We start from the raw sequence: 19,933 nt of genomic DNA on the forward strand, positions 1-19,933 counted from the left end.
GCTGCAAAGAACACCAACATTTATAGTGACTAGGGCAATCCCATCATCCACCTGGCTCAGGCAAGATGTTACTAATCAGCATTTTAATGAAGGCTAATTACAACAGCTGATGTCTCCCACCAGGTAGGGGGATAGCCACAGATGGACACTGCATTAGTTACTTTTCTATTCTCTGGTAAAATACCATGGGCAAGGCAACATGGAGAAGAAAGGGTGTAACTGAGCTTATGGCTCAAGAGAGATAAGAGTTCATCATACCAGGGAATCCTGGGAGCAGGGAGAGCTGAGAGCTCACATCTTGAACAACAAACAGAAAGTGGAGAGAGCAAGCTGGGAATGGCTCATGGCTTTTGAAACCTCAGAGACTGACATATTTTCTCCAGCAAAGTCACATCAAACCTACCCAAACAGGTCCAACAACCAGAGACCAAGTATTCACACACCAGAGACTATGAAAAACATCTCATTTAAACCACCACAGACCCAAGACATCCTTAATTTACGTGAGAGCTCACGTAACAGCTATACTGTATGTGTGTGGTTAACTCTGGAGAGACTGAAACTGTAGCGGCCAATCCCCACAGAAGACCCCACTAGCAGTAGGTACTGACCTCCAGCTATACTGTATGTGTGTGGTTAACTCTGGAGAGACTGAAACTGTAGGGGCCAATCCCCACAGAAGACTCCACTAGCAGTAGGTACTGACCTCTATCCCACTACTGACAGGAACGTGGTTGGAATAGGAGGCTAACCTGGGCTTGTAGTTTGCAGAAGTTGTAACAAATGGGCACAGTCCCTTCTGAGGTCCCATCCAATCTTTATCAAGTGCGATCAGATCTCCCTGTTTCTGGTATTTCTGGTCAGACCTTCTAGGCTACGAAAACGAGACTTTGGTTTTGACGCTTTGCTTTTTCTTTTGCGTATGTATATGCATGTGTACATGTTCATGTATGGGGATGTGGGGGTGTGTATGTATGGGGGCCTGAGGCCAACATAAGAAGATTTTCTCAGTCACTACCCACTTTGTGTGGAGCCTGGAGCTCACTGATTCAGCTAGACTAGCTGGCCAGCAAGTCCCAGGCATCCTCCTGCCTCTGCTTCCCCTCAGTGCTGGGGTTAGAGGTGGACACTATCACACCTAGTTTTTTATGTAGGGACTGAGAATTAAACTGGCAAACACTTCACAGGCTAAACCATCTCCTCGTACCTCACCCTGCCCCTTCATTTAAGAAATTTTCTTCTCTTCCCGAGAGCCAAGTATTTGGGGATTATGCCAGATCCAAGCCCTCACTGAAGTTTGGTGTTTAAAAGAGCAAGCTGTGAAATTTGGCAGCTTTAATGGAAATGCTGCCCCTGCCCGCAACACCAGCTGTATGGTTTGGGGAAAAATTCTTTCTTTCTAAACTTCAGTGTTTTTGTCAATCAAATAAGAACAAGACTCCCTATTCCATCTTCTTTGTATAGTTGTTTTGAGATTAAATAACGTGAAATATCTGAAAAGATGTCTGCCACATGACAAATTACCCTTCCTTAACTCTGCAACTTTACTTAGAAAAGATGGACGTTCTCAGTCACCATTATTTGTTTCCTTTCTAATGGAAAGGATGAAGTATGGGCTTCATAATACTCCTAAAACCATATAAGGAGAAGCATTTACTAGTCTAGGCTAATCCAACAGGTTAGGTATATTACAAATATATACATGCATATAATATATATATACATGCATATAATATATATATATATATATATATATATATATATATATATATATCTCCCACACCGATAATATAATAATCTCATGCTATTCCCTAGTTCAAGAACCTCCTCTGGTTTATTACCAACTAGAAACTCAAAATCAAAAGTGGCACTGTGGCATTCAAATCTATTATCTGGTACCAAAAACCTCCTTTGAATAGCCCTGTCACTTCAGAAGGGCAAGTTGTTTTTGCTTCCTCCACCACCACCAGCACCCATTATGTAGCTATGGCTGACCTGGAACTCACTGTGTAGAGCAGATTGGCTTCGGTCTAGATACAGGCCTCATAGAGTGCTGGTTTTAAAGACATGAACCATGATGCCCAAGTAAAGGCCAGTTTTTAACTTGCTCTTATTTAGATGATGCAAACTCTAGAATGCTCTCCCCATTCACCTCCAGACTGTGTGTGCCTTCCCTGGGCTAGGAGGATAGAAGAAGCCGTTTTGCTCTGCTTTCAACTGCAACATTTTAAAACAATGGAGCCTTTCATAGTTAGAGATTAACCTGGGGTATATTACCACTTGAAATCTTCTCTACTTGAAGGTCCAGAGTAGGTCGTTTTAGGTGCTTTGATGTGGTTAAAAGTTTAGACTTTGAAGCCAAAAACCTGTAGTCGAATTCTATATGATCGTGATGGGTAATGTGTCAATTTGAATGGACTATGATACAGGGTCAAGCATTATTCTGGATGTTTCTGTGAAGGTGTTTTGGGATGAGATTAACATGTAGATCCACTGGCACTGAGTAGTGCAGGTTCTTTTCAATAGTGTGATGGGACCTTATGCAGTCAGTTGAAGACATGAGGAGCAGTAAGGCTCCATGTCTCCTAACAAGAGGAACTTCTGCAGCCTATGGCTCTTGGTTTGAACTTCAGCATTGCTTCTCTCTTGGCCTCCAGAACCAAGCAGAGGAATCTTCAAAAATAAGAATCTAATCTCTCTCTCCCTCCCTCCATCTCTCCTTTCTTTCTCCCTCTGTCCTATTGTTATAAAGAACTGTAACATAGCCACTTGATGACTGCACCTTTTCCAGATTAATAGGTTTCCATAACTCTTTGCTTCCAAAACCATGAAAGGAAATGTCTGATCCTCCCTTTCAAGATTACTGTGATAGGTCATTGTGTTCCTGGGCTTTGTGCACACATCTGTTTGGAAAACCTTATTGGTATGCCCATCCTCTCCAGGGCGTGGTCTCCAATTACTTTGGCCCTCTTGACCCTATGACCCTCCTGGGGTCTCAGAGCAGCCTTAGCCCACACTAGACCCCTTACTCTGTCCTTTCAGCATCTAAGCATACTGAATGACCATGGTAGGACAGGTTGGGGATCTGGTACAGATGTCTAGTTGAGAGCCAGAGCTTGAGGCTACTGTGAAGGCATCAGCTATGACCCTGAAAAAGACTGGGTCCTCAATTTAAATGCATCCCATTGCCTTTTGTCTTGACAAGGTAATAAAATATCCTCAGCTAGTATGGTACAGATTCGAAGGTGACTTTCTGCTTTCTGCTACAACCTAAGCAGGCAAGAAGAGTGACAATGAATTTTGGGCCTGAAAGAAACAGACCTTGTGAGGAGGGTGGCAGGTTGGTGCACTGGCAAGTGCTCAGGGGGCACACAGGGGTGGCCCCCACACAGTGCGAAGCCAGTGCTCTCTATCTTTCATGTCATAACTTTCAGAAAGAATGGCATTTGTTTCCCAGTGAAGGCAAAAATGAGGAGAGCCTTGGGCTCTGGCTGCTCCAGGCTGAAGGTTTTGTTTTGTTTTTCTGGGCGTTTTGTTCTAGAGCAGCAACACACTCACACCCTTGGATTGGGGATCTGCACAGCTTTCCCCCCTCAGTGTGGACTTGGGGGTGCTGAGGTTCCCATAGGCATACTCAACAGGAGGCTCAGCCGGGAGGTCTTGTTTGGCTCTCAAGCTTCCCTGGGTCTTGCAAGCACTGTGTTTTCTCTCTGGAATCTGGCCTAGAATGATCATTTCGTTCTTAGACTTTCTGCTCGAGGACTCTTCCTCTATGAAACCATCCCATCCCACTCCAAATTATGTCCCTTCTTCCTGATGTTCCTTCTGCAGTAGGTACCTTCAAAGGACACTCTCATGCATAGCCGTATTTGTGTGTCAGCTTCTCCAGACAGAACTCAGGCGTGCATGGCCTTGCCTGACCCATTTCCAGCTTCTCAGTCCCTACTGTCAGGCAAGTATGGAGGGGTGCCTGGAAACTTCTTATTAAACAAACGTTGCCCATAATGAATTAGGAGCACCTGGTCCTTTGGACATCTGTGTGCTCACTGGCTTCTCTCTCTGTCCCAACTCACCAATGAGTATGCTTTGGCACTGAAGCCACATTTCTGGCACCACAGAGGACCTAGGACACCCTCATCAGGACCTTAGGACTTGACCCATCACCTATACTTGTTTGCACCTTGAATTTGGGATATATCTGGGGGAAGAATATACTTCAACTTCCCCCTAGGGAAGCAGTCCTGTTCAGCACTGATTCCCAGTGTCCAGCACAGAGCTGCCTATGGAGTGGTAAGTCTGTTTTGCATTCCCCACACCAACACTTTCACTAATGGAAAATGAAAGCCTGAAGAAGAAATTTTGTCACTGAGTCATATCCTAACTGGCTTCTCCAACCTCCTGGAACCTACTGGTTTCTTTTCCCTGGGGCAATGTTTCTCGATGTAATCCTAATATGTCCTAAGTCCTTTACTACTTGTCCCAAATTTGTTTTAGCTTATTGAGAGCATGGATGAATTATTATGCTTTAAAGACATAGAGACAAAGGGCAGTGTGATGTGGTAGCAAGACAGTGACCTTGGGCTAATCCACTGATGAGCATGGTGATCAGCCTCCTCAACCACCAGCCAATTCGAACCATGAGGCTGATCTCTCTGGGATGCAGTAAAGACCCATGCTAATATGCACCATCATCTTGGGATTCAAGGGGATGCATTTGTTTTCAGGTGGTACTTCCCAGCTGGCCTCCAGGACCAGCCGCCATCTCTGGAGGCTGTCTGCCTTTACCGCAATGCCTCATCCAGGTTCTCTGCCAGGCCAACACCTTAGTATTCACAGTGCCATCCTGCTCACGGCAGAGCAGCCACTGACCATAAACGCTGACATTTTGAAGATTAAAGTGTTTTGGATTAGTCATGCACAGGGAAATATCATCATTCCTTCTTGTCCCATTCTGCAATCTAAAAATGACTTGTAGCAGAGCCCAGGAACTTCTGCAGAACTCAGTGGCTTCTCCCCAAATAGCTCTTTCAGGTGAAAAGCCATGACTGAGTGAAAGACTCCAGTTACTTAGGAAATAAAACAAACAAGAGGACACAGTACTCTGGAAGCAGAGGTCTGTTCAGTGAGAGCTAGGAAGTCTACTGACTCCCCAGGGACGGTGGGTGCTCCAGGGTTGGGGAAGCTTAGGACCAGGAAGGCCTCATCCCTCGGTACTCTCTAGAAGAGCACAGGAACAGAGCAGGTACTGTAGGGTCATGGCTTCTGGCTCAGCCTGACACCCCCCCCCCCCAACTCCCGCATCAAGTAAATGATGCCAGTGAGCTGACGCTTCCTCGCCTGAAAGGAAGTAGGGACTGTTTCAAATGACGGCCTCCAGAGCTAAGCACGGGCACTGGCTGTAGAGACGAAACAACTTTCTGGACCCCCTCCCTATGCTGTGAACTCTGTCCATTCCCACAATCCCAGGGACGGCCTCTTGCATGTGTTTTTTTACTATAATGCATTGCCAAAGGCAAGAGAGCTTGGAAATCGTAGTCTGCCCTCAGTGGAGAGCAGGTTCAGACAATAGTCAGCTTGTTTACGGGAAAACTCAAGAGAAGAAGCTCTTTTGCTTTAAAACTGATTGTTTGTAGTAGTGTCGGTAAGCCTCCATCCAGGCAACCAGATGGCCTCTCAGCATATCTTTGGCCTGCTGGGAGCCCCAGTGTGTGATCACACAGAATCGTGCAGCATCGAACAGTACTGATATCAACTCATTTCCTTTTTACAGAGACCCTGAGAGGTTCATACTATCATCTCTATTCAGGAGCCTAGAGTGCAAAGAGGTCAAAGTAAGTTGCCCAAAGACACAGAGGCTTAGAAATGAAACCAGACTCACGCCATCCACAGTCGGCATTCCTAACTAGCACACTACACTGGTGTAAGTCCCCGGCCCTGCACCACTGGCTGACCTTGCCTTTCTCTGTACCTAGGTTGAAATATTCCGAGTCTTTGAGGACAGCTAGAAGGATGCTGTCTAGACACTCCTGCATTACCCTTGTGTCCAGCTAGACCACAGACAACTCTGTGATTAGGCCATGTTTTAGGATTGAGAGGAGACACTATGAAAAATAGCCCTATGATCCACAGGCTGCCATCTGCTGAAGGAATGCTCATGAGACCAGAGATCAGAGGCCACTCTCCAGGGGCTCCCAGCATGAATCTCTTGAGTGAATGTCTTCTTGGGCGTTTGGTGCTAGGAAACGCCTATAGTGGTTTATGGCATTAAGCGCCTTCTTTGCAATTTGCCACAAATCACAAACAAATTAGCAAATCCGTTCAAGTCACTGGCCTGTAGACACACAGACCGGGGTGTCTCTTGGGACACAACTCATTCCCCACCGGAAAACTTCCTTGCAAGATACACTATGCACAGACTCCCTGACTTCAGACACCCCTGGCTGTCCCTTAGCTCAACTCAGAGTCCCTTATCAGACACTTACACAAGGGAACAGAGGAGAGAGAGGGGGAGTAAAGTACGGAATTGAGTTCCTTTAAGGTGAAGGTCAAGTTCCCTGTTTCCTGAAAGCCTCAATAAATGGTATTTGAATCTGATTCTAAATTGTACCCTGGAAAGGAAAGAAGATAGAGGGAGAGGGAGGCATGGGGGAGGGTTGAAAGGAAGAGAAGAGTAGCAAAAGACCCGCCAGTAGAAGAGACTGAGAGGGAGAGGAACAAGAGAAGGGCCTATTGAGTCTCTCTGGAGTTAGAGTTGAAACCACTCTCTGGGGCACAGTATTTCATTGACCCCCTCAGTCAGGTACAGAGTCAGGACATTAAGCAACTTGCCTAAAGTCATCTCAATGGAAATACTGGGTTTAAATGCCAATATGAGTGCCAAACACTTTGACCCAGTAACTACAAGATAAGGAGCAAAAGACACAAGAGAGAAAGAATCAAAGCTATAGGAAGCGGGGAAAGGGTTTGAGTGGGGGTGAAGACAAGGGAGTGGACATAGTAAGGAGGGATGCGGAGAGCCACAGATGAAAGTACATAGAGAGACCAATGGGTGAGAAGACAAAGAAAAAAGAGAAATGGAGAGGAGAACCAGGAAAGAGTGACGGCAGATAAGGAGATGGTCATGCAGGATGCAGGAGAAGTCAGGGAATGTGCTCCCCCTTCTTCTAGACTCCTAAGGGCAGCTGGGGGCTGCAGGTGTGGTAGGCAGAACTCATGCCTCCGCCTAGACAAAGGAAGGAGCTGTCTTAGGTCTTCTGCTGGGAAAGAACTGGCTCTCCCTGGCAGCCATGCACCCTGGAGGCAGGAGGGGGCGCCTCAACCTCAGGCAACTGTGAGGAAGCCGCTGCCAGTGTCTCTGGGTGTCTCTATGAAGGAGGAGGCTGTAGAGGGAAGGAGCCAGGTCCGAAGTGAGAAGGCAGAGCCCACTAGCTCTGTGGGTCACCAGCCCTGCAGCTAGCGCTTCTCCCCATGGCACCAGGTCTTTGTGGGCAAGAGTAAGAAACTGAAATTATTTAGGTCCTTCCTGACTGCCAGTATGCCACCTAGAACCACCTCTGGGACTCTCCCTGTCCCTGTCCCTATCTCTTTCAGATCTGTTTTCTGTTCTTAAAGGTAGCATGCCCACCCCTTCTCCCCACACAGCCCACCCTACACCACCAAGAGCCCCCCCTTTGTGAATGCCCTTTCAGGCTCACTTCTCACCTACACACCTGATCTGCGCAAACTCATAGAAGAGACACAATGGAGAGACTAGGGAACTGAAGCACAAGATGGAGCATCAGCGATCTGTGACCACATGACAAAGTAGAACTCACATCACTCTCCAGGTATGGAATTCTACCGTGCAAACCCAGGTCTCTCAACTCTGATCCCTCATTTTCTCAATTCCAGACTAGGGAGGTAGTGGTTTTCACATATGTGTAACTAAGACCAAAGGTGAAATCTTGGTCTCTCTGAGCTCTGGCCTCAGCCAAGCTCCACCACTGGCTCAATTTTGACATTGATCACTGATGACTTTGTCCTTGTAAAAGAACTTATTTTATTTTTTAAACTGTGCTCATGGGAGCACTCCAAACTCACTGTTAAGAAGACTGTTATTTCGAAAATCAGAAGAGCCTCCTAAGAATCCGAGAAACCTACAGTCCAAGCATATTGCCTCTATTCTGATGGCCCAGAAATGCATAAGTTGGATTTCATCTAAAGAGTAAAATTAGTGGTACAATTCACAAGGTGCCTTCTAAGGTCACAGTAATTGAACAGCACCAGAGAATGTTTCTCAATGTTTGCATCTTCTCAAAACAGCCCTGTGAGGTAAGTATCAAAGTGAACATTGTTGGGGATAAGCAGATGGGAAATCAGTACAATCAAGTCACTCGCCCGGAGTCTTACAATAGGTAAATAGAAGAACCAAGACTTGCATGCAGATCAGCCCAGCTGCAAAGGCCAGGCTCTTCCTTACCCTGTTAGTGAACATGCCATCTGTGTGCTACAGTTCTCCTATAAGCTTCTTGACTTTACAGCGGCCTCTTCAAAGACTGTGTTTTAGTGGGGAGGGGGCAGTCAGAGAACTTAGCATCAGGAGAAAGAAGCCCTGTTAACCGGAGGCAAATCTGCGTATAGTGAGAGCCTTGGTCCTGAGCCTCCTCTGAGCTCCTTCCTGTTTCCTCCCAGTCAGGGCTCCTGACTTTGGAGATGCATCAACAAGCCAATCACGGCCATAGCCCCAGCTAAAGGCCCTTGTCTCAGACAGAGCTGGCAGCTGCCTCCCCTTATTGGTAGCACATTTATCATCTTGAGGAAAATATTGACAGAAAGAAACACTAGCGAGGCAATGTATCTCCGCTGGGTGTGCAGCCCAGAGTGAGGCTTGTGATGTCGATTCTGGGGTTGTTCTGTGGAGAATGGCTGGAGCTCTCAGAGTCTGACAAATTCCTAAGAACCACCTAGTAGATGTTCAACACATGTGAGCTAGATCCACATTCAAATGATGTCTGGTACATGAGACTCTTTGTCCAAATTGTTCATGGTATAGTTAGGATCCCAGGATGGAAGTGGTTTGTTCAAAATCATATAGCATATCAGTGGTTGATGACAGATTAACAAAGAATGTGCTTGCTGGGCGGTGGTGACGCATGCCTTTAATCCCAGCACTCAAGAGGCACGCAGGTGAAACTCTGTGACTTTGAGGTCAGCCTGGTCTGCAAGAGCTAGTTCCAGAACAGACTCCAAAGCTACAGAGAAGCCTGTCTTGAAAAACCAAAATAGATAGATAGATAGATAGATAGATAGATAGATAGATAGATAGATAATAGAATGTGTTTTGTGAACCTCATATCACAACACCATGCCATAGCAGATATGTCACTAGGCAATGTCCTCAAACCAGGGCCAGACTATGTAATCCGAGAAACTCCAAGTAGTTTCCTGTAGGAAGACAGGAGATCGGTGAGCTTAATTTCAGAGCCAATCCCCTAGAGGAAAATGCAACCATGGGTGCCATGGCATCATGGCGCATTAGCTCAGCTCAGCTGACCCTGCGATCTGTCCTCCCTCACCTGCCAGGGCAGACACTTTTCCAGTCCGTCCATTGCTGGGGACCAGCAGTCCTGCACCAGCTGGTTCCCACAGCTTTCAGCACCTCACACTCCCCATCTTACACTGAAGGCTCTAACTGTTGTCGGGGCTGCTCTCTGTCTGCAGAGACTCTGGAACTCTTCCCTTACACTGGGCCTAAGTGATGGTACTTCCTCGGTGCATCTATTTTTACATCTGGTGTCCCCAAGCCAGAGTTAAATACCTTTCTCTCTGCTCCATACTCCCTCTGTCACCACACCGCACTAAAGCCGCTCTCTACCCATCTCCACCACGTTGGCACATACCCAGGCAGATGCCATGACTTGCTCTGCACCCTCAGGCCCCAGCAGGAGTCTGGCATATAGGAGATGCTCAGTGAGGACAGCCACTGGTTCTAGATCCTCTCATCATTATCTAGCATGCACAGGTTCAGAGAGGGCTGCTTCACGCTGGACCCTGTTTCAAACTCTAGAGGCACACACAACAGGTCTATTACTCAGCTCTGTGGTTACCCTAGAGACTTGACCAAAACAAACATGTAGCTTCCAAAGGGCCCTATTCCAAGGAAAACTCCCCAATTTCTCTAACTGGTTTCTCATAGGTCATAGCTTTGTGAGAAGTGGCTAACAAGCATGGTGGTTTTATTTGTTTGCTACTGCTGTTGGTTTTACTAATTGTCCCAGTTTTAGGATGGGAAGTTCCCTACCCTCTCTCCTGACGACCCCTCCCAGCAGTTTTTGTGCACCTCCCATCATGGTTTTTCAGGCCTCATGTTCCATTTTATTGGTGTTTGATACAAACTGAAGGCCAGAAATGAAAATGGAGTCCCAGGGACTGATGACAATAGGAGGGCAAACAAAGGCCAGAACTTCCTCATTCCCCAGAAGAGTTTACAGCTTCTGCCCACCAGCCAGAGTCAGCCTCAGTTCAGGCAGTAGGCAGCATAGTGGTGGGGTGGACATAGTCGTTTGTTGGTCAATAAAGAACTTAACCATGCCAATTAAGGTACCTAAGCCTTTCCCCATCTTTCTATCTACTTTCCTGAGTTGCCTTTTCTCTTTGTAGAAGGGTGAAAATTCTTCATCACCATCGTTCTATGTATTGTCTAAGTAGAACCTCAAGTGTTCCTAGGGCTCATCAATTCAACACTGACTTTTTAAGCAGTTATGATTCGACACTTTGGTAGTCTCCGTTGTCTTTTGGGTTAGTTAAAGCTAAGATCAAAAGTGCAATTGGTCGAAACTGAGCTCAGGTAAAGCCTCAACTATGAGAGCTCTCCCCACATTTGTGCAACAAGAAGGTGGGAAGACGAGCGTTGGTATAAATAGAGGTGCAAGTGAGCCAAGTGCAGAGAGCAGGTTCAGGTGTACACAGATGTGCAAGTGAGCCGAGTGCGGACAGCAGGTTCAGGTGTACACAGATGTGCAAGTGAGCCGAGTGCAGACAGCAGGTTCAGGTGTACACAGATGTGCAAGTGAGCCGAGTGCAGACAGCAGGTTCAGGTGTACACAGATGTGCAAGTGAGCCGAGTGCAGACAGCAGGTCCAGGTGTACACAGATTTGCAAGTGAGTCGAGTGCAGACAGCAGGTTCAGGTGTACACAGATGTGCAAGTGAGTCGAGTGCAGATAGCAGGTTCAGGTGTACACAGATGTGCAAATGAGCCGAGTGCAGATATCATGCTAAGGTGTATACAGATGTGCAAGTGAGCCGAGTGCAGACAACAGGTTCAGGTGACTTAGGAGTCAGACAGGGGGCCTCCTGTCTGCCAGTTTGTTGCTGCAACCCTGAAACAATATGGTCTCTTTGTCATTAATGTGGTTTCCATGGAGCCTTGCAGAGTCAGGAGTGAAGGCTGACAGTTATCACTATAAAGTAACTTTACAACTTTGTAATTTGTAGCTCTCTGCTGACAGTACTATTAACAGCATTTTGAATTATGGCTATAAACTTGACAATAGCAGATAAAACCCTTCGGAACCTCAGTTTGGGGGAATGAAGGAGACTTGGAGAATGAAGGAAATGTCACTTTGGTTTTCTAGCCAGATAGGAGGCATTCAGGAGCCAGAGCATGCTTGGCATGAATGTGGGTCAATTGTCCCAAGGACAGTTGGCTCAAGCAAGGCAGTAAGCTGGTGGCAGTCAGCAGAGTGAGGTCTGGGTCATCAGGAATGGCAGAAAGGTCAGTGTCAGGGGCAGGTGCTACAGAGAGGGGTTTCTGAAGATAGAAGAACAGTAAGAGTGGTGTGAGGTCTTTGGAGTTCAGAAGAAAAGTATCTGTCCTCCAAAAGCCATGGAAGAGAAGAAGGGAGGAAGGCAAGAAGGCCTGCCAGCAGATGCTTGAGCAGGACCTGTCAGGATCTAAAGTTCCACTCCAACCCTGAGTATATGGGTGGCCTTGGAACGTCATCTGATTTTATTTTTTTGAAGCTTCACTTTCTCTACTTCTATCTCAAAAGCCCAAATCAAATGATTATCTGCATCTACCCATCCATCTGCCCATGTGTCTACTTAGCTGCCTTTTGATTTGGAAATAAGCTTGAAGATCTATCATCTAATCCAATCTAAAGAGGTGGGAAAACTGGAACACAGAGCACTGTTGGCCTTCCCCAACCTGCATGGTGAGGTTCAGCAGAGGCACAGCCCGCTCCAGTGCAGGGTCCTTTCCAGAAGGCATGAGTTCAGTTATGATGTTGCCATCACCAATGCTTTATTATTCATTCAGCCAGTTGCCTAGTAAGCATTCATATTTAAAGCTCAAATCTTATCTTTAAGGAGGATAAGAAAAATGATCAGATTTCAGTAAGGCTTTAGTATTCTACTCTCCAAACCCTCTAACTGAAGGCTGAAGGGTTCTTCTTCTTCTTCTTCTTCTTCTTCTTCTTCTTCTTCTTCTTCTTCTCCTCCTCCTCCTCCTCCTCCTCCTCCTCCTCCTCCTCCTCCTCCTTCTTTTTCTTTCTTCTTCTTATGAAAGCTATGACCCCGAGTATGACAAATAAGAAACTGGAAAGTTCTGAGATATTTGACTTATCTGAGAGAAATACCAATAAGCATGTCAGACATGACGTCTTCCTATTCTTCATCCACTCAAAGAGAAAAATCTTCCCAGCAAGAATGAAAACCCAGGCAGCACGCTCGACCCTCTTGGGAGCATACAGCAGCACTCCCAACAGGCCTGGGAGCACAGAGCTGCACTCAGAACAGTTCAGATCACAGACCTTACCTCTTCCTTAGAGAGTCACGTGATCTAACAGACAAAGGGCAGGGCCTTCCTCTATTTCATTCATTCATTCATTCAGTTGCATTCACTGAGGGCTACTTGGGAGTAGACACCAACTAGACAGTCACACAGCAAAAGGCCACAATAGAACTGATATCCCAACTCCCAGTTCGGCATTCTTTTCACCAACTCATGAAGTAGACAGTGACACCCAGAAAACCACTTTCTTTATTGTGATTCCAGGGTGTCTGGTGCCCACTATGGACCTGTCCAAAGTTGAGGTCTTTTTCCCAAACCTCAAGACCTTAGAACTATCTATCTACTAAAAGTCTCCATTTGCATGTCCCATGAACCCTGTATGTCCAGTGCCTCACAAACAGAGCTCAACCATACCCCCTCGGCTTCTTTTCTCAGCAGTCCACATGTAAGTGACTGGCAGATCCTTCTCTTGGCAGAACCAAGTTCCTCAAACCGACATCTAGGGTACCTTTCTTGACATTTTCCTGTACCCCATATATGAACAATCATCGACACACTCAGCCCTACCCTTATCTACTGGAACATGAAACTCACCTAGGCCTGGCTTCAGGTGGAATATGGGGGATGAGACCAACATGCAGGATTTTTAAGAGAAAGCCTGAAACAATTTTACAGCTCTGAATTCACCTTCATAACGGAGGACCACCTAAGAGATGCCTCAGCACCCAGTGGGGAAATCAGTCAGGTCATCTGGGGCTGAGGAACCCCTGAGCAACTCTTTAGCATTCAGCACTAGAAAGTAGGGGTATCTAGGGGGTTCATGTGAGATTATCCATGCCCTCCCCTAGGCACCAGAGGCTCATTCTAGCTCTCCCTTTTCCTGTTCAACCTGGGAAGTGTGAACAGGGGTCACCATGATCAACCTATCTGAGAAAGACCCAGAGGGTGGGGAGGGTGATCTTTGAACAGGCTTGATGTTTTGGATCAGACCAGACACAGTAATTGCTCAATGGAGATTGCTTTGTGACTAGAATTAATTGGAACGTCTTAATTCCCTGAGAATGACTGGGCGCTCTCTGGTCCTGCCAGAGCTCCTCATATCTATGGATCTGGTATCTATATTCATCTATTTACAAAGCCAGTGGAAACAAACAATAGAATTGTTTTGTAATTGTTAGTGCTGCATATTCAATGTCCTGGTTCCTTCTTTCACAGGTCTTTCTCCTGTGCTTATCCATCACTGCTTGTTTCTGGCCCAGCCCCAGCTACCCCGGGATGCTTGGACAGAGCATCCTTTCCCTGGCATCTGGGCTCTCTCCTGTACTTCTCCCTCTGCCAGGAAGGTAGCTCCACCCCTTCTTTCTCAGTCTGCATGCATCCACCCTGGAGGGCTGAGCCCTGGTTTCTCTTCTAGGAAGTTCTTCCTTCCCCTCTGTCCCCTCTGCTCCACCCCAAGACCAGCAGATCTTTCCTCTGCCAGAGCATTTATCCTCCACAATGTTGCCATCTCTTCCCCCTGTTCTCTCCCCTTCCTGAAGAGAGGGATTGTGCTTCAGTTCTCTGTCTCTTTCCAGTGTCTACTGAGTTTTGTTGGACGGATGAGTAAATAAATGAGAACCTCCAAGTCTGTTGAACATTGCAAGGGAAAGAGTGAAGTCTGAACTGAGATCAGTCAGCTGACAGGAACGTGCTATCTTCCCTTGGCTAGCTGTACCTTTCCTCAGAGCCAGCAGTACCCTGATTTCAGTATGGCCACAGCTACAGGAAACCAGTCTGCTCAGGAGTCAGGCTCGCTCGTTCACTGTTCCCAATGTTTTCCTCATCCATTATGTTAAAGAGCTGTTTCCTCTCGGCTTGAAACCAGACCATAAACAAAGGCCGGAGAAGCGCTGGGGTTGCTTTATGGTTCTATTTTATCCTTCTCTCTCTCTCTCTCTCTCTCTCTCTCTCTCTCTCTCTCTCTTTAAATTGTTTGAACAGAGCATATTTATTAGTAGTCATGCCAATAAAATGTAAATAGGACTACGTGAAGAATGGCCCAAAGTATCAGGAATCTATCACTTCACAACAGCAACAACACAGCAAATGACTGGAAGGAAAGGCAAGAGAATAACATCTAACATCACTGAGCATGTGGCACGGTGACTCATCTGGTCCTGACAACATAGCCCTCCCCATGTAACCCTGACAATCCTAAGAAGTGAGCCGTTGTTATTCTCACTTCATGGAGTGAAGGTCATTCACTGAGGTCCGGAGTGGTTCTACGATAACTGGGTTCCAACAGAACTCTCACCTGGAACTCTGACTCCAGACCTGTATTCCTGCTACAACACGGACAGGGCAGAGTGCCAAAGACCACTAGCCACGGTGGAGACCTTTGAAAATGGATAGAATTATTTCCCTTTGTATCCTCATAACCAGATAAACATTATACCTCGTAGTTTCAGATTAAGAAACCGAGGCCCAGTGATGTTACACCACCTGCTCAAAGTGGCCCACCTACTGTGTGAGTAAGGCAAGATTCAAACCCTGATGTCTGTTCTGGGCATAGCACTTAGTTCTTTGTTGCTGTTTCTGAGTCCAGCACCAGGAAAGGACAGCCAGAAAGTCCTCCATTGCTTTGCAAAGAGAAAGTCATCTCCCAGAGCCTAGAGGACTTGCTGAAGGGCACTGTCTGGGATGAAGCCTGTGCTGTCGTCAGAATCAGGTCTCCTGATTCCTAGTCTGGAGGACACTTCCTCCCAGACCACATTGTCATTCCCATCAGACCATGTAATTTCTTTTTCTGATTGGGACACAGAGTCAGCAGCCAACAAAGATCACAATCTGTCTGCCTGCTCTCCCTCTGTTATGAGATGAGTCTAAAAAAAAATAAGTATATCAAAGAGGAACCAGGCGAAATCAACACTGAATGGCTTGTGCTGCCCTGGTCAGTTCCAAGCCCAACTTCTCCCCTCACTGTCGAGAGAGGGTGGCTCCAGGAGCTGGAAGCTGGTGTAGTCTCTTCAATCTCCACCGATTCCTTCTAGTCTCTAGTTCCTGTGATCACTAAAGCAAGCCCTGCATCTGCTCAGTCCCGTATTTAAATATCCATCACCTAGTATTAGCCTGAAGCGTCTCTCACATGGATTGTCCTGACAATCTCCTACTGCGTGTGGCTGCCTTCAGTGCAGTCGGGGTGACTTCCCAATATTTACAAAACATCTGTTGCCATTCATTACCTATTACTTAAGTTCAAATTCCTTTTCAGCCTGTGAAGTTAGACTTCTCTCCTGTATCTGAAGGCCTTTGCCCAAACAATACCAGCCACACTCTTGTGAGACATACATGCTCTTCCTCTTCGCCTCTCTGTGTGCAGTGTTCTCCCTCCAGGAACATCCTCCAGCCTCGCTGAACCCACTCCTGCCTGATATTAAGGCAGAGTGTAGATGATCCTTCCATGAGAAAGGCTTTTCTGACTCTCAAGACCATTTCGAATTCTTCCTCATTCTCCTGTAAATAAGTTTACTGTTACCCTGAATCTAGGTATCTAGAACTTGACCTGGACCTTAGCCTGAGCACTTTGCATGTACATATGCACACGCAAGCACGCGCACACATGCACATGCAAGCCCAGGCACATGCACTTGGACACACATACACTTTCACACTGACACGTCCACATGCTCACTCACATGTACACACTCACATACACTCATACACACATACACTCATACGTACACACACTTACACCCACTCTCACATACACACACTATGATCATCAGTAGCAGGAGCTGAGGTAGCACTGGCTTTTGAAGGAGGTTCTTATAGAGGATGTTTGGAATTTGTTTTGTAGCCCAGACTAGCCTCAAATGCATGATCCTCCTGTCTTTGTCTCCCATGCGCTGGGATTATAGGTGTGCTCTACTATGCTGACTTTTAAATATAAGTGTCCCTTAGCCTTCCAGAATTACTCTGTTACTAAGCTTATCATGCATATTATAGTTATTTCTTCCTTCTCCTGTCTCCCCAAGTAAAAGGAAAGTCCTAGAGTTGTTTTTTTTTTTTTTTTTTTTTTGTTTTTTTTTTTTTTTGTATTTTGCCCCAGGTATGATTCTTGGTATACACTAATATGTATTTATTTTTGGTGAAGGAGAATTGGGTATTAGGGACAGAAACTCTGAGCTAAAGAAGGGTATTTTACTAAAACTAAAATTTCTGTCAGCAAACCATGCCAGAAGCTCAGAGAAAGGTGAGAGAACCCATAAATTTGGACATCAGAAATCAATGGCAAGCCAACTGCAGTATCCTCCAGAGAGACCTGTGTGTCACTGTGAAGTGGGTCTGCTAGCCCCTTTAGTCCATAAACTCACACTTCTAACAATTCCTACCAGCTCCCTTGCCACAACACCGTAGGAGAACAAAGTACATGTGCTGTACATGTGCTATGAAACTGACCTTGACATGTGCTAAGGAGTCTGAGAATCACACCATCTAATGTTTTGGTGGCAAGGAGATGGTATCAAGGGACAGTGTGGCACTTAAGAGATGACCAGACTTTGGGAAGCCATGGTTCCTCTGCCTCATAGCAGAGACTATTTTACTGACCTTACTGAGTCAGAAGATATTATATCACATTTTTAGAGGCTGGTGTCAGTCTTGGAGACTGTAGGGAGAACACAGCTCATATCATGATCTCTCTAAGGCTCTAGGGTGTCTGAAACATCAATCTGCCTGCTACCTGGCCTACTCCTTGTTAGCCCCTCCCTCTGAAGCTATCACCCTGGTCTCTCAAGTTCCCAGAGAAGTAACTGGGGCCCACTAAAGCTTCAGTAAGTAGGCTGGGTCCTAAGTCATGACACTAACCTAAGAGGCTTCCCCACACAGCTTACAATAGGACCTCCAGGACTATCCACGAAGAGTTACAGAAGACTAATGTGAGCACCTTAATTTGGGGAAGGGATGGTTTGCACACAGAGTGAAGGGGTCTTCAGTATCTATGGGTTCTGCATCTGAAGATTCAACTAGTCACAGATAACAAAGAGTTTTAAAAGCTGAGTCTATGCTGACCATGTACAGACAATTCTCTTGTCATTATTTCCTAAACAACATAGTATAACAATGGTTTACACACATTTACAGTGAATTAGATATTGTGTTATCTAGAGATGATGTAAAATAGGCATTGAGGCTAGGCATGGTAGTCCAGCATTGAATCTCAGCATATGGGAGGCAGGGACAGGTGAATCTCTGTAAGTTCTAGGCCAGCCATGTCTACATAGTTGAGGACAGCCAGAATACAAAGAGACCTTGTCTCAAGAAACTAATACAGGTAAACTTTGAAGTGTACAGGAGGATATGTGTGGGATACACGCAAATACTACAATACTATACATAAGGGACTAGAATATCAGAAGACATCACTATCCATAGGGGTCTGGAACCATCTTGGCACATATCCAGAATTTATCCTATCGTTTATCCTTTTTCAGGGCTTCTTCACTATAATTCTTCTTGGAGAAAACTACAAGTTAGAAGTGAGAACTGAACCAATTTAAGACTCAAAAGATAAGCACTAACAGGTTCTATCAGAATCTGTTATAGACCCAATAAGGTGAGTTTGAAATAAGATAAAATTCGTGAATACATTTTCTTTTAAGAAGAAATCAAGCAAGGTAAAAAGTAACCCCAAGTTTTCATCCTGGTGAACTTAAGAGAAATATTGGGGTAATTAGGAGGAAAAGTAATTTCTCAAAAGCAGAGGAATGGGATGGGTAGGGCAGGGAAGATGGGGGGGTAGAAGAAGAGAGAAAAGGGAGTGGGAAGACGAAAAGGAAGAGGGGAGATAGGAGGGGAGAAGGGGCAATAAGTAGGGAGGGAAAGGCATGGCGAGGAGTTACAGGTGAGAGGAGGAGGAAAGAGAGGAAAAAGTATGAGTAGGAAAAGAGAAAGTGGTGAGGGGCAAAGAGAACGACAAGACCAGCAGAAACAGTGGGAAGGCCAAGGGTCCAGGGGCCTAAGGAAGACTTGGAGTCTGGAAGCAGCCATTGAGAAGATATCTATGTTCCATACGGAGGGCGGATGAAGGTCAGAGACATCTCCAATAAAACCTGTCACATTCATCTGCACCAAACTCCTGACCTACCTAGTAAATCCTTCCAAATCTAATGTTCCCAGCTAGATGAAGGCTGGTCTAGGGATAGTGGGGGACCTGGAAAGGATACAGGCTTCTTCAGTGTAGGGTACAGCGGCTGTAGTACCCCCAATGATGTAACTGTAGAACGAAACCTCTAGGGTGTAGCAGTATGATGTGTGATCCAGGAGCCCACCGAGGAAGCGACGGCCAGTTCCTGCTTTCACAGCATCCCGGTTGAAGGATGTGCTGGTCTGTGAACAAGAAAGTCAGGAAGAGGAAAAGTCAGACTGGAACGGCCCATGCCAGCTGTTAGATACTGAGCAAGTCTTACACCTCCAGCTCAGTTTCGTCACCTGCTTCCACATATTGGTTATTATTAGTCTGACTTTTTAGTCCATAAATGCAATTGAATGAAGGTATCCAGCAGGCGTCTCGGGGCACAGCTACCTGTAGGAATCTGAGTGGGGCTGGTGAAGGAGTGAAAAGGAGACAGGAGGCAAGAAGAAACTATAGTATGATTATAGCCATAAAGGGATGGGCAACTTGATGATACTGTTCCCTAGATAGTCTTGTGTTTTAGCTTCAAAGGAGCCCGTTTAAGAAGGTGTTCATATTTCATCGTTCTATAGATGAGGAATTTGAGTCAGATGTACAAGAAAGTAAAACAGTACAGATGTGAAGTCAGGACTAAGGGGCATCCATCCCTGGGTTCTTCATCTCACTAGAGAGAACTGAACTCATGTCCAACATGAGCTAGGGTGATTATGCAAGTTCATTTTGTACGATGTTGGCAGCACTTGTCAGGGTAAGCAAAGAGAGAGGGGGTAATGAGGCCAGACTTAGGGCTTCTATTCAGAAATGTAGGGTTTGCTTTCCTCCTGTTGAAGAGCATTCAGCTTGCCCTCTTGGTACCTCAGCTTCCTTGTCTGTATAGTAGAGGCAAAGAAACTGTGAAGAAAGTCACAGACTCTCCAGGGCAAAGGCCTTGGAATCTATGCAGATAAACGAAATTCTCCCATTCTGAAGTTAATTCCTGAGAATCTGAGA

The 19,933-nt window shown here is 46.0% G+C and overlaps 1 protein-coding gene across 1 annotated transcript in view; it reads right to left on the minus strand.

The window, feature by feature from the left end:
- The window catches only part of Agbl4 (AGBL carboxypeptidase 4), a 1,095,236-nt gene that overhangs the window by 27,381 nt on the left and 1,047,922 nt on the right, over positions 1-19,933 (minus strand). The window contains exon 11 of the mRNA XM_041652936.1: positions 18,975-19,137. Coding sequence (XP_041508870.1) covers positions 18,975-19,137 — 163 coding nt within the window. The remainder of the gene's footprint in view (positions 1-18,974; positions 19,138-19,933) is intronic.

This window comes from Microtus oregoni, unplaced genomic scaffold, assembly GCF_018167655.1.
Source record: "Microtus oregoni isolate MIOR12 unplaced genomic scaffold, Mior012 000005F_ref0000423, whole genome shotgun sequence".
NCBI lineage: Eukaryota > Metazoa > Chordata > Mammalia > Rodentia > Cricetidae > Microtus > Microtus oregoni.